This window comes from Rhagoletis pomonella, unplaced genomic scaffold, assembly GCF_013731165.1.
Source record: "Rhagoletis pomonella isolate Grant_MI unplaced genomic scaffold, Rhpom_1.0 Rhpom_scaffold_00009, whole genome shotgun sequence".
NCBI classification, from domain to species: domain Eukaryota; kingdom Metazoa; phylum Arthropoda; class Insecta; order Diptera; family Tephritidae; genus Rhagoletis; species Rhagoletis pomonella.
In genome coordinates this window covers 2,835,096-2,848,923 of record NW_023458563.1, presented here as the reverse complement: position 1 = coordinate 2,848,923, position 13,828 = coordinate 2,835,096, and the positions used below count along the sequence as shown (strand labels likewise).

General features: G+C 36.2%; 2 protein-coding genes across 2 annotated transcripts; one reads left to right on the top strand and one right to left on the bottom strand.

Annotated features, from left to right (window-relative positions):
• The first annotated feature begins 11,174 nt into the window (after positions 1 to 11,174).
• Positions 11,175 to 12,153, top strand: LOC118745811 (syntaxin-5-like). Its single transcript, XM_036479488.1, has 3 exons — positions 11,175 to 11,577; positions 11,642 to 11,729; positions 11,791 to 12,153. The coding sequence occupies exons 1-3, from the start codon at positions 11,548 to 11,550 to the stop codon at positions 11,997 to 11,999; spliced, it is 327 nt and encodes a 108-aa protein (XP_036335381.1). The 5' UTR covers positions 11,175 to 11,547; the 3' UTR covers positions 12,000 to 12,153.
• Positions 12,154 to 12,703: 550 nt separating this feature from the next.
• Positions 12,704 to 13,704, bottom strand: LOC118745807. Its single transcript, XM_036479484.1, has 3 exons — positions 13,610 to 13,704; positions 13,164 to 13,510; positions 12,704 to 12,763 (listed from the first exon to the last, which is right to left on the bottom strand). Exons 1-3 carry the CDS (start codon positions 13,629 to 13,631, stop codon positions 12,704 to 12,706), a joined length of 429 nt encoding a protein of 142 aa, XP_036335377.1. The 5' UTR covers positions 13,632 to 13,704.
• Between the last annotated feature and the right edge of the window lie 124 nt (positions 13,705 to 13,828).

The following is a 13,828-nucleotide window of genomic DNA, read 5'->3' as shown; positions in this document are numbered from 1 at the left end:
TTATTTATTTATTTATAATAATATTTATTATTTATTTATAATAATATCTATTTTTTCTCTTAAGAAATTTATTTAGTCAGAACATATGTAAATGAAAAATTTAATTTAAGTGAGTTATAGAAAAGAAACTAAAAAAAATTATTGTTTGAAGTCTTTTTTACTTTCAATTCCGGGCAATTTCGCACGGCTCTCTAATGTCGTCGCCATAACAGCCTCTACATTTTCCGGTATAACCCGTTTGGAAACGCTAGCTAGCAATTGAACATGTCGTTCCGTTCCTTGTATGTGTGATGGAATTTTTGGATCATTAAACGGTGGATCATCTTGATTTAAATATTCTTTCAATGTATCGTACGGAATGCTTCGCGTGAATGGTGGTTCAAATACGATATTTATATCATTCAAGTTGATCATTTCCGTATAACTTGTGCAATTAAAGTTTATATCTGGTTTTTTATAAACTCTAAGTTCCATTGGCTCGTCAACATCGGTTCGATAGCGTAGAATTTTCTTGATGGCACAGTCGCGCTTTTCTTTGCTATTATCAAACAACATTGATAACAAGATATTTTCCGAATGCGCATAATATGAATTATCTTTAATTACTTGATTGACAATTTTGCGTAAACGAGGTTCTAGAAATCGTGACCAACCAATGAACTTGAAAAATAATGCACTGCTGTACACGACAGAGCTGTAATACTTGATATTGAAGTACATTGGCACATAACATTTAATTATAAATTCAACCAGAATTCTTAAATTTGCATCTGGATTTTCCGTTGTCACATATAATCGCAATAATCTAGCGGCCTTGGTGAGCCACCGAGAATGTACAATTTTCCCTGGTTTGATGTTAGCCAGATCCACCGGAACCACGCCGCTACAAATTGCATGGGCCATGTCGTATAAGTACTTCGAATCGGTGGAAAATTCAATTTTTTCTGGAGCAGGGGGCATATTTTGCAACTCAATTTTCTGGAAGCCGTCCACCACCTGAAAATATATAATAATAAAATAATTAAAAATGGTTGACAATTATAATAAATGAGTGATAGCAATAACTTACCGGAAGAGTTTCACAAGTTTCGATTTGACGGCTCAGTTTTCCGGTTGCCGATCTTGGTATGTTGGCATTGATGACATAGACGTTGCTCCTTGCTCTTCAGTTTCCATCACAAATGCATCCATTGTTAGTCTTCTCTGATTATGTTGATCGTGCATGAACTCTTTGAGGCGTTCGGGAACCCAGCCGCATGCACATGGAGCTGCCTTCAAATCGCATTTACATGTTCCAATGTAAAAAATTGTTTCCAGAGATTTTACATACTCTGTAAATTGTTGGGTGTTGTTTCTTCTCTTGATTTGCTCTTGATACTTGTCAAGCAATTTATTCAATTTATTAAATACACCTTTTTTCAGCATTATTTCCATACCAAGTTTTTCCCAAATTCCAATGAACTTATCTTGTACTTGAATAGTGAATGATTTATGGGAAAACTTTTTTTGTTCTGTTTTAGCACGTTCGCTTAAGTAAAAATAATATCTCAAGATATCCAGATGGGTTGGTAAATTAAGATCAGTTAAATCAGTAGACACACCAAAAACAGTAACATCATGCTTAGGTATATGACTCATTGGGTTTTCGATAGTTGTTGATGTAGTTGCTTCATCTTGCGGTGTAGAGGATGGTGGATTCATTGTAAACTTTTTGATTTGGAATGGTCACTTCACTTATTATTATTTTTTAAATATTTTTTTATCTGAAATTAGCACTTCACACTTTGAGTTCTTCACAACGACTTAATGCATTCACAAAAACTGTTGCGTTATATATGGTCTACGAGACGAGGCAATAAGAATGAAATGGTAATTTCAATTCTACCTGCTGTGTCTTGTGGTGGCTTAAAAAAAACAACACAAGCAATTTTACGATCTGCAATTGTGTCACAGTGATACCTTCATTGTTTAAAAGGGTTGCGGTGCATTCCAGTGATACCTTAATTGTTAAAATGGTTGCAAAAAACGCGCATTTCTTAAGAAAGTGCCTTAAAATACCCACAAAAAGGGTTGCAAAACAACCTTCATTTCTTAAGTAGGTGCTATAAAAAAACTACACAAGTAAGTTTACGACATGCAGCTGTGTCTTAGAAAACGCCCCCAAGCAATTTTCCGATTTGCAATTGTGTCACAGTGATACCTTCATTTTTTAAAACGGTTGAATAAAAAACCCTCACAACTATGTTTCTTCTTCTTCTTCTTTTTTGGCACTGTAACCGCCTAAGCGATTTTGGCCGAGTTCAGCAAAGCACGCCAGTCGTTTCTCCTCTGTGCCAACTGACGCCAATTGGAAACGCCAAGTGAAGCCAAGTCCTTCTCCACCTGATCTGATTCGCTGCACTATGTCCATATCGTTGTAAAGCTCATACAGCTCATCGTTCCATCGTCTGCGGTACTCGCCGTCGCCAACGCGTAAAGGACCGTAAATCTTCCGCAAAATCTTTCTCTCAAACACCCCAAGAGCCGCCTCATCGGATGTTGTCATTGTCCATGCTTCTGCGCCATATACCAGCACGGGCATGATGAGTGACTTATAGAGCGTGGTTTTCGTACGTCGAGAGAGGACTTTACTCCTGAATTGCCTACTCAGTCCAAAGTAGCACTTGTTGGCAAGAGTGATTCTACGTTGGATTTCAATGCTGACATTATTATCGGTGTTAATGCTGGTTCACAACTATGTTTACGACATGCAAATGCATCACAGTGAAGCCCTGGTTTTAAAAGGGTTGTAAAAACGCTAATTCCTAATAATTTTTTTTAATTTCTTTTCTACTACAACTAGTTACTAAGTTAAATTCATTTTTTCATTCACATATGTTCTGACTAAATGAATTTCGAAAGAGAAAAATAAACTCCAAAAAGAAAAAACATAGGCATTTCGCTGATTTTTTCATGTAAAGTGCAAAACCGGCGATTTTTTGAAATGTTTGTATGGTGAACCCCCAGCGGGGTTCCAGGGGGTGTGCCACTGGCATCGGTGGGTCGGGCCTCCAAAGTTAGTGGGGGTCGGTCATACATTTGGACTCGATAAGAGCACTCTAAATGGGTCAAAGTGGGATTTTTCAAAATTTGCCCCTACCCAAAAGTTCTACTCAAATTGGAGGACATCAGAATTCTTTTTAGAGGTATGGTTCCTTCGGCAAAGTTTCTTATTTTGATCCCTAGAATATGATTTTCACAGAGCAATGGGCGATTTTTTTGCCTCCCCACAAATCGACCCGGCCTAATATCTATGGTAGATGCTTATAGTAGAGTAGATATACTTTTGTAAAAGGGGAGTGGCACATTCTATAGGAGTGAAACTTTTATTCAGCCATAACTTCAGAATCATACGTCAAATGAATTTGAAATTTGGTATGAAGACAGATCTATGAAAGGTGGAAAACAAAGCTCATAGCATCGAAGGAGATTAGTACATATACCATATCGCAAACCAGATAGAAGAGTGTGATCAACTCAAAAAAATTTTGGGTAATTTTTTCGCATAAATCAATTCACAGGACTTACATCCAATAACGGACTTTAGATCTAGGTGTGCGATATGTTATCTCAGCACTATTATTCTTGGCCTATGAGTAAGAAAGTTTCTGCTCTTCAGTCCTTTCACCCTAAGCTAATAGTACAAATCGGTTTTGCATTTCAACACTATTTTTGTATTTATTGGTCAACGAAAAAGTTCTTATCAGGCGTCGCGAAGCAAGCCAGGCATTTGCTAGTTTCTAATAAATTTGGCATTGGATAAACAATTTAAAAACTTAAAAAATTTTTGGTAGGTTTTTGGTAGGAAAAAAAAATTTTCGTAGCAACACTGCATCGGACCCTTGTCAACCAGGGTTCAGAAAAATTCGTTTTCAAATGATTAAAATTAATTCATTTCATTTGTATTTGCGATCTGTGAACGAATTTTATAACAACCATTTGTTTTCGTTGCCTGGCGACGATTGTTTTCCTTTTTTGTTTTCATTCGGAAGAATGTATTTTTTAATTTTTTTTTGCGTTCTCATTAACTTCAAGGGTAATTATATTGTTTTCATTCGTTATATACGAATGAATATGAACTGACTCATTCGCTCTCTGCAGCAAACATTTGCCCGAATTTATCACTATTTAGCGATGTATGTATGTAAATATTAGTATATAAGTTGAGGAAAATTTATTTATTTTCTCCTTATTCAAGAACCGGAATTTTTCAGTTGTTTTTCGAAGATAGCTGAATAAAGGAAAATAAAGTGGAAAGGAATTAAAAAAACACTCATGAAGTGCTTATTTATAGTAAAATTGTTTGATTTTACTTATTTTGGAGGAAACGGTGGGTTCTATTGCATTTGCAATTATAGCAGCGGAATAAGAGCGCGCTATAGGAATGATTTCACAAAGATATGCGAAGCTGTCGGGCATAGTATCCATGGGCGAGTCTATTACTACGTTTATACGTAAGCTATTTGCAAATAAAAATAATTTGCAAATACCTAACTCACTGTTTATTCGATGGTGAAAAATTCTTTTTTAATATTGCCTGATTATAAAAAGGCAATAATATGACCACCGAAAAAGAAAATAAAGTTAAAAATGGCAACGTATTGATTATAATAAGGCAATAAGATGACCATCGAAAAAGAAAATAAACCTATGAATGGCGGCGTCTTGCGCTTATTTGCAAAAAGTATCACTAATCAATACTTATTTGCGTGACTTTGTTATTTTCAAATAAAAAAATTAACTCAGCGTTTATACGGCAAAGTATACCATTTTGCAAATTGTTATTTGCAAATAATGCGTGCGTATAAACGTAGGATATGTCAGCTTCTGGTTAAATTGTGGAACCACAAGCCAGAACTACTCCTATGCCTGAAGAACTGGTTCTCAACCCAGTTAATGCAATAACAGCTTCTTCCAAGCCATTGAAAACATGCACCCTGTAAGGTCTACCACCTGTTGCGCTTGCTTCTGCCTTCGGCCGCGCTTACGGATTATAACCCTTACTAAGTAGAATTCTCCTTTCTGTGCTGCGGGGAAGAGGGGCTTCCGCATGTCACAACATTTCTTGTGCATATCACTCCGGCTACGCCGTCCACAGTATTTTTGCGCAGAACCCACGTCGAAATTTGCAAAAAAGTGCATAGTGCAAACCGAGTTTATTAATAAAAATGTGAATCCTTTGATTACACGTGTACGTTAAAGATTTTGGATTCGCGATATGCGTTTGGACACAACACCCGAAAATCGCTGTATATTAACTAAACCGGACCCAAGTTCCTCGATAAGGAAGGGGCAACAACTATTCGTTTTTGCTCGCTTATATAAAGCAGTGGATAAAAATATACGTATAAGCGAAAGGCAAATTTATCTGTTTAAATGAACACCACCAATATTTCTTGCAAACACACATCGATTTACATCTTTTATTTCGCCTCCGACACAGAATTGTTTTCGTACAAAATTACGCAAATAAGCTTACTCGTTCGTTTTTAGGCATGCCATTGTTACGAAATTCGGAAATTCGAAAATACGATTCGGATTGCAGCATACCATTTCTACGATTCGTAGCAAAATCCGAATACGAAAAAGTTGCAGAATAGGGGTGATTAATCCCCTTGTTTTCAAAGCACAGTATTACAGTATTATAAATGAAAATTATTTCAAATCTCTACATATTAACATATGTATAGGGCGAGTTCCAAGTTGCATGCTGCTTTGTATTTGTATAATATTGTGTATACATTTCGCAGCAATACAAAACAAGATTGCAACTAGAACTCACCCATAATTATGTGCACTAGATAACAAATTTCCAAAAAAGTTCTGAGCTCTGGAATTTGACCATCATTTCATATTTAACAAGTAAGAAAGTCTAAGTTCGGGCGGGGCCGAACATTAAATACCCGGCGCAAGTATTACATATATGGCTTTTCACCTTTCCGAAAGCTACCGCTACATGGTAAGCCGGGGTGTATCAATTTTGAATAAATTAGCGTCCTTAAATTTCGAAATATTGACGTTTCGAGCATTTTTAAAATTTACCGTTATATGAAAAGCCGTAATTTTAGTCCGATTTCAATAATTTTGAACGTTTTGCTTTTATGTGGCAAGCACAATAACCATACCGAGTTTGGTACAAATTGGTGGAACGGTTACCGAGATACATATATATGATCATAAGTGGGCGGTGCCACGCCCATTTTCCAAAATGTTATGATAAGCGTATTTCCTGGTAAAGTATTGTTGCAAGCATCAATTTTGAATAAATTAAATTAATATTTACTGATTTATCGAAGATTTCGTATTTCTCCAAATTACCGTTGTATGGGATGTAGGCGTGGTTATTGTCCGATTTTTAAAATTTTCAGCCGTTTGGTATCCTGTATCAAGGCCAATAACTGTGCCAAGTTTGGAAGAAATCGGTGCAGCGGTTGCCAAGATATACACATGTAACCATAATTGGGCGTGGCTACGCCCATTTTTCAAAGATTTATAATATTCTTATTTTTCGTCTAAAAGTTATTGCAAATATCAATTTTGAGTGAATAATCTTCAGTAGTTACTAAAATATCGCAGTTTTCGTATTTCTGAAAATTACCGTTATATGGGAGGTAGGCGTGGTTATTGTCCGATTTTGCCCATTTTCAATACCATCCGTCCTACGCCCGAAAGAAGTACACGTACCAATTTTCGTTAAGATATCTTAATTTTTACTCGAGTTATCGTGTGCACAGACGGACAGACGGACGGACGGACGGACGGACAGACAGTCACCGCTTAATCGATTTCTCTTTTCATCCTGATCATTTATGTATACATTTGTCTATATCTATCTCGATTCGTTTTGCCTGTTACAAACAACCATTATGTGAACAAAGTTATAATACCCTTGTGCACAAGTGCGCTCGGGTATAAAAATTGCCGCTGAACCCAAGTATGAAGTCAGATATTAAGATAGTAGAACAGTTTCGAGATATAGCCAAATTTCGGTAATTTTAAATTATATACAACTTTCAAAACTTTCTACGAAAATACACTTCTCCGTATGAAAGCAAAATACTATTTTGAAAATAGCTGAGAATAGATCAACAAATGTTCCTTTTGACGTTTATTCGCATATTGCGAATGAATAGAAGAAAGAATGAATTTGAATCATTTGCGAACGAATTTTTGTTTTTTTGTGTTCAATATCTCGGAGTTAATGACAGACATTTTTAATTTGTTCGTATTTTTATTTCCTCAAAGTGGTTGCGCTTGTGCTCTATAGCTCGAATGATAAAAATAATTTTTTTATAATCGAGAATTTTAAAAAGCGTTCAATTCGAGCCAAATGTTTGCTGTAAAGAATTATTTGTGAATACAAATAATATATTAAATATTCTCCGCCCCCTGTTGTCAACACATTCGATTTTCGTTGCAATCATTGATTTAATTCGTATCAAGACTGCCTTCTTCTGGCACGCTATAAGAAAATCATCTACATAAATCAGTATCAAACAAAGACTACATTGTATGTCTTGCTTATATAAGCACGGCTCGTTCTTGCATTGAGTGAACCCAGTTTCATATAATAACGTGCTAAATTTTTAATTCTACGCCCTTCCCTCTTCAGTCTGCTTCATGTAGCCTACGTCATTTAATTCGCTGTTAAGGTAAGCCGTACAAACGTTCGTGGTGCAAATAAAGCTTCAACTGAACAGAGAAAGCTAAAATCAAACGTGTCGATTCATAACGACACACTGGTGAATATGTTTCGCTATAATTTAAACCAAAATTTTGCGAACGCCCTTTGGCTACCAAATGTGCCTTATAGCGTTCTATAGCACCAAATTTGTCGTTTTTATGGTGTGTACCCATTTACAGTCGATAACTTGTTGACACTTAGGTAAGTCTTCAAGTGTCCACGTACAATTTTTTACCAGGGACCCATATTCATTGTTCATGACTGTTCGCCAATATGAAGCGTACTCACTATTACTTGCCTCTTTAAAAGAGTGAGGTATTGGTATATCATTGGTATGAACTGCACTTATGATATTGAAAAACTTCTTTGGACGTCTTGGCTTACCTGTTCGCTCTAGTTTCGGCCTGCCAGGTCCAATATTTCCAACTTGCTTTTGTTGGAGCTCTGCTTCTTCGCTCTCGATGTCGCTGCAACTATCTTCCTGCTGTTCATCGTCATCAATATCCGGAATCCGGATTAAGTACTACGATATCATGGTCTCTCGCATATTTCTGTGAACTTTCTGTTGTTGCTTCAAATGTGATCTGGTCTGGTATCTCAGCTACATCGCAAGATTCGTCAAACAAAACATCGCGTTTTCTACAATTTGCCGTTTTTCCTTGTCGTAGAGTCTGTATGCTTTCGATACCAACGAATAGCCTACTAAACGATACTCCTTGCCTTTCGCCAGAAATTTGTTGTGATGTGTCGTACGTGAAGACTCGCCCATAAGGTCGGTGCTCCTCAAGGTAGTGTGCTTGGGACTACGTTGTATGCTATCTATATGTCAGATATTCCTACGAGCGATAAAATTCTAACATCCACTTTCACAGATGATGCTGCCTTAGCAAGTCGCCCCAAATTTTCTAATTGGGCTTCGAAAATATTGGAGGAACATTTACCTACTTCTAGTTGATGAATGTGCAAACATTTAACATTTGCACTGAGGCCCCAAACACGTCTGGCAATCAAATTAAATATGGTCTATATTCCACAAACGGATGAGGTGACACATCTCAGCATACATTTAGACATACGGCTTACATGGCGCAACTATATAATAACTAAGGTACTACAAGTGAAACTAAGGTCAGCTAGCTTAAAATAGCTGCTAAACAAAAACTCGAAAATGAAATTTGATTATAAAGTGCTATGAGCATACAGTCATCAAACCTATTTGGATTTGGTATTAAACTGTTGGGTACGACCCACAGTGTAAGATTTGACCCATCTAGCTGCTTTTAATTCTGTAATTCGAAAACTATTGAAGATAGATTAATGAAATTTTGCACAAGGTACGTTAATAAGATAGGCGAAGCTTTTTACAAAAAAATTGGTAATTTATAGTTACTGTCACGCCACCCTATTATATAACTGCAATTTTTAAAAATGCAAAAACTGAAATATTTAACTAACTACAAAGGCTAAAATGCCCAAAAATTATATTTAGAATTTCCCTATAACAAGGAATTATAAACTGACAGAAATGGACTTAAAAATAAATATATATTTTTTTAATTATGGGCGTAGAAAATATTGGTAAAAAAGTCAAGTTGGGTCAACAAAATTCCGTTATAAGTTCAATATTTCTTGCTCTATTTACAAAAATGGGATACCATTGGAAATGTAATGAATCAGGCTTTCTCTATTCAAAGCAAAAATACAAGAATTTGTCTCGGCCGAGATAAAATGCAAATGAATTACTCGAAGAAAATGAAATTCCCAGTAGGCCAGAAAAAAGAAAATTTCATCAAAACCTGCACTTTCCAGCAGCTAAAATTGTGTTGTTTAAAGTCTAGGAGGAGTGGCAAATAAACTGAGATACAAACTTTATCGAATAGTGGCGGATAACGAGTTTTCGGGTCTAATAAAAATAATAATTTGCTAAAACTAAGTCTAAGTCAACATCGTTTTACTTTAACATGAAATACTCAGTCCTAGTTCACTAAATTCCCAAAAGTGTATATTCATTAAAAACATCATACCTAAAAAAAATAAGACCAAAATGATATTTTAGCAATTGTTGCATAAATCACATAACACCGACAAATTAAACATTGAGATTCAGTTTCAAATATACAAGTTTAAATATTATTGCGCTCAGTAATTTTCCAAATCAAACCCCGTCTCGCCATACACTTTGATTTAAATCTTTTAGTTGTTATTGTTTCGTCTTTATCAGGCATTTCTAAAAACATTCTTGACGTTGTTTTGAAATTTGGCGACATAAAATAATATAATTAATATTTTCTAGAATATGGAAATGATACACTGTGCGACCAATATTGACAAAATATAGAGATACCAGCCAAAAAAATGTAACTTTAGCTTTCAGACGGTCCGGACGTGTTTTCTTTCGCTCTGTGCTTTATGGTTAATATGATATATCGCTCGCAATAATGAGTTTGTGTACTAATTGTGCGGCCAATTGTAGGCTTAAAGATAAAATTCTAAACGCGATTTCGGACTTGGACAGATTAAAAAGCACTTTTATAGCATTAATTGAGTCAGTAAATGATAATACTAACTTGCCGGCTCCTGGTATAATTGAAAACAAACGTATTACTCGTTCAAAACATAAAGCTAGTGAAGGTGTTGTTGCTCAACCATCTAAAATGCAAAAGCACACTCAAATGCCCTCATCTAAATCTGTTGCTGCTAATAGCCTAACAGCTGGGAATGCGCCTGATAATAATACCGGTTTAATAACTACTCCTGGTGGTAATACTGGTATTTCTGCTTTTTTGCCTTCTTCTTCGGAGACATCGTCTGCTGTGAATCAGCCAGTTCTAATGCGAACGCACACTCACATGCACGCTTCATCTGTGCCGCCTAATGATGCTGTTGGTACTGCTAACAATCTAGTAGTTGATAAGATCACAGAAATGCATTGTGTTTCTGATGCGCCGGGTATTAATGCCGGTTTTTCAATTACACCTGCTAGTAATACCGGTTTGTCTGCTGTTGCTTCTTCTTTTCCTTCGCCTACCACGCCTGTTGACACGTTGCCGGCTGCATTTGCCAACTCATGCTCTTTGCCTGCGCCGCCCGCGTGCGCTCCTGATGCTGCTTCGTCGTATGCCGCTGCTATGGCTCAAGAATGATAGAATACAAGATTGCGCCAATCGAGCTGAGAGCAACTGGCCGTGACGTCAATAAATACCAGAATGAGAGAGCAAAGACGAATTCAATAAGAAAAAGAAGAAGAATCGAACAGCTGGGGCGAAATTGAAATGTTTGTTTACAAAGTGCATAATAAATCGCGGATTTACGGAATTATTTAGTTTTAAATGGTAAATTGGTTGTTTAAAAGTAAAGAATGTATACTTATTAAATGCAATGCAAATCGCTGAAAGTGTTAAATCACTGCAATCATTATAATGATTTGCATTTTGTCAGTAATTGAACAAATACCAGCGGGCAGCCAGCGGGTCAGTTGCTGGTAACAATTTGCAGAACGATTCCACGGTGATCGTTGCATCGTCGTCAATTAGTGAAATCAGTAACCAAGCTTTTAAAATAAAGGAAAACCTCCTACTCCGCTATACAAACGCTGGACCAAGCCTGCAAATTATTGCCAGCAACTGGAACGCTGGCTGCCCACTGGCATTTGTTCAACTACTTAAAAATTCACTTTGTCAACAAACCTTCACACACATCAAGCGGCTCATCTGGATGAAATGAATGAGTTGGAAATGGCGCAGCTTATCATACGCCAGTTGTCGGATAAGGCCAATGTAAACCAAGGCGGCAATCGTATAGAAACCTTGACGTAGACGCAATTTATGTACGAGGAACAGATTAGAGACTTACAAGTAAGTTAGAAGTAGAAGTGCCTTTGAAGATGTTTACATTATTATGTTTACGCATTTCTTACAGTCTATGGTGCAGGAATTTATGATGGTCACAAAATATATTGGCAAAAACATAGCAAGTGCATATGCCAAGTTGGAAAAATTGATAATGCGTGAGTATAAAATGAAAAGGTGTTCTTAATTATAAATATTACTTTACCTTTTCTTTTGCAGTGGCCAAAGAGAAGAGTCTTTTTGATGATCGACCGCAAGAGATTCAAGAATTGACTTACATCATGGTGTATGCGTTACAATCTAAATTAGCCAGCATGGGCACCGACTTCAAACAGTTGTATACTGTCGTACTGTTGTATTTCAGAAACTTTAAACGACTAAAGCTATATATAAGGAATTCGCAAGCTAACATAAAAGTTTTATTATGAAATTTCACACAATTAAAAAATTTTTGGTGGTGATTTATGCAACCTCACAAACGCGTTTTAAACGACGACTTGCAAAGGGCGCTATGTAAAATTTGTTCGATTTTTAGTTTTCGATGGATTACGTACCAGTATTTAAAGTAGTTTCATGTCCAGTAACAACAGAGTGCAAAATCTTTTTATATTCTGAAAAAATAGCATCAAATGTTAAGTCTTCTTCCAAAAGTCGCTATCATACTTATTTATAAACTTTCAAAAGTATCTATCTTCTGATGAACTTAGAGAACTGCTTTAGGTCGTATAGACTGTTAATGTTATCTTATGACATGTTATGTTACGTTACAATTTTATAAGGCTCTTTTTTATCCAAATTTTTAGGTAATAAAAAAGACTAAATTTAAATGCTACTTGTTGTCGTAGTCGTTTTTTCAAATTTATGGCTTTCTATTATAACATCACATAACGCTGTTTGCAAGTGGACTACTCATATGTACATTTCTTATTCGTTATCACGACAGTCAAGAATTGATCTCTTTGTTAATTTTTTGCGGCCCTGAAAAGGGCCTTTTATGTATATATGGTATTGTGTATGTAGACCCAGATAAGCTTATATAAAGCATTTGATCCCTTTGTAAATTCTTTGCGGGCCTGAAAAGGGCTCTTTATGTATACAAACACAGGGAAGCTAATGTTTGCAAAAAATTTGATCACTTTAGCAGTTCGTGGCGGCCCTGAAAAGGGCCTTTTGGTGTATCAAGAGCATTTACCTGTAATTAAATGAATTTATATTGCTATGCAATTAATGAACCATTTCCTTACGGGAGGCATTCTACGCATTCATCTTAGGTATATTTCACTTCTGATCACATGAGTGCACGTACTCCACATGTTGATGTTGACCCTAAAGCTAGCAAGAAAAGAATTTTGGTAATGTTTTTACAATATGTAAATTTATAGCTCACTATGTCATTTTATTTATATAAAAATATAAAATTTATTCACTTACCAGGCCTGCTGCATACCTTGCTTATTTGTTGATGGTACCAAATGCACTTAAGTCAATATTTTTTTATATTTCCTTTTTTTACTGTGGGCATTTTCTATGAGTTCTTTCTTTAGTTTTCTTATTTTAAAGAACATTCTTGCCCTGAAAAATAATTTTTTTACCTTAATATCGCAATGAATATTCGAGGCTTGCTCAATGTGTTTTTTTACAAAGTCGTTTGTAATAAGCAAGCCATCTTCATTCATTGCTTGAAACACTGACTCTAAGTGACGCATTTGGTCCATCATTGCAGAGCTGGGTACTTTCAAGCCACCCTCGCTCAAGTGACTTGCCCATGAAAACGACGGGTCGTCATTGCTCCTGAGCGATGTGCTGGGGATGTCATCCTGGAGTCTGTGACAAATATACCCGGCTAAATGCTCGAGGCCATCATGCTCCAAGTCGCTGAACTCAGCTTCTTCAACCGGCCATAGTTCCGGGCCTTCTTGCAAATTTTGCAGGAATATACCTGATAATAAAATATGTCGTATAATATATAATGATAATATAATAAAATATAATATGTCATATAATATATTTTAATTGGAGAATATAATTTTTGAAGAACCTGTGAGTGGGGGTTGCGTCATTTCCAAGTCCGGCGTATCATCCTCCTCTACATTCGCAGAGTCTGACAAAACGCCTTTGTTGTGGCCAAGCAGATAAAGTCTGACGCGGTACTTAAACTCCTGCTGGTCCGGGTGATCATGCAACCCACCTTTGGATGAATCACACCAAAAAAGTTTTCCAAGACATCTTGGTTGAGGCGATATGTTAGTACATACTT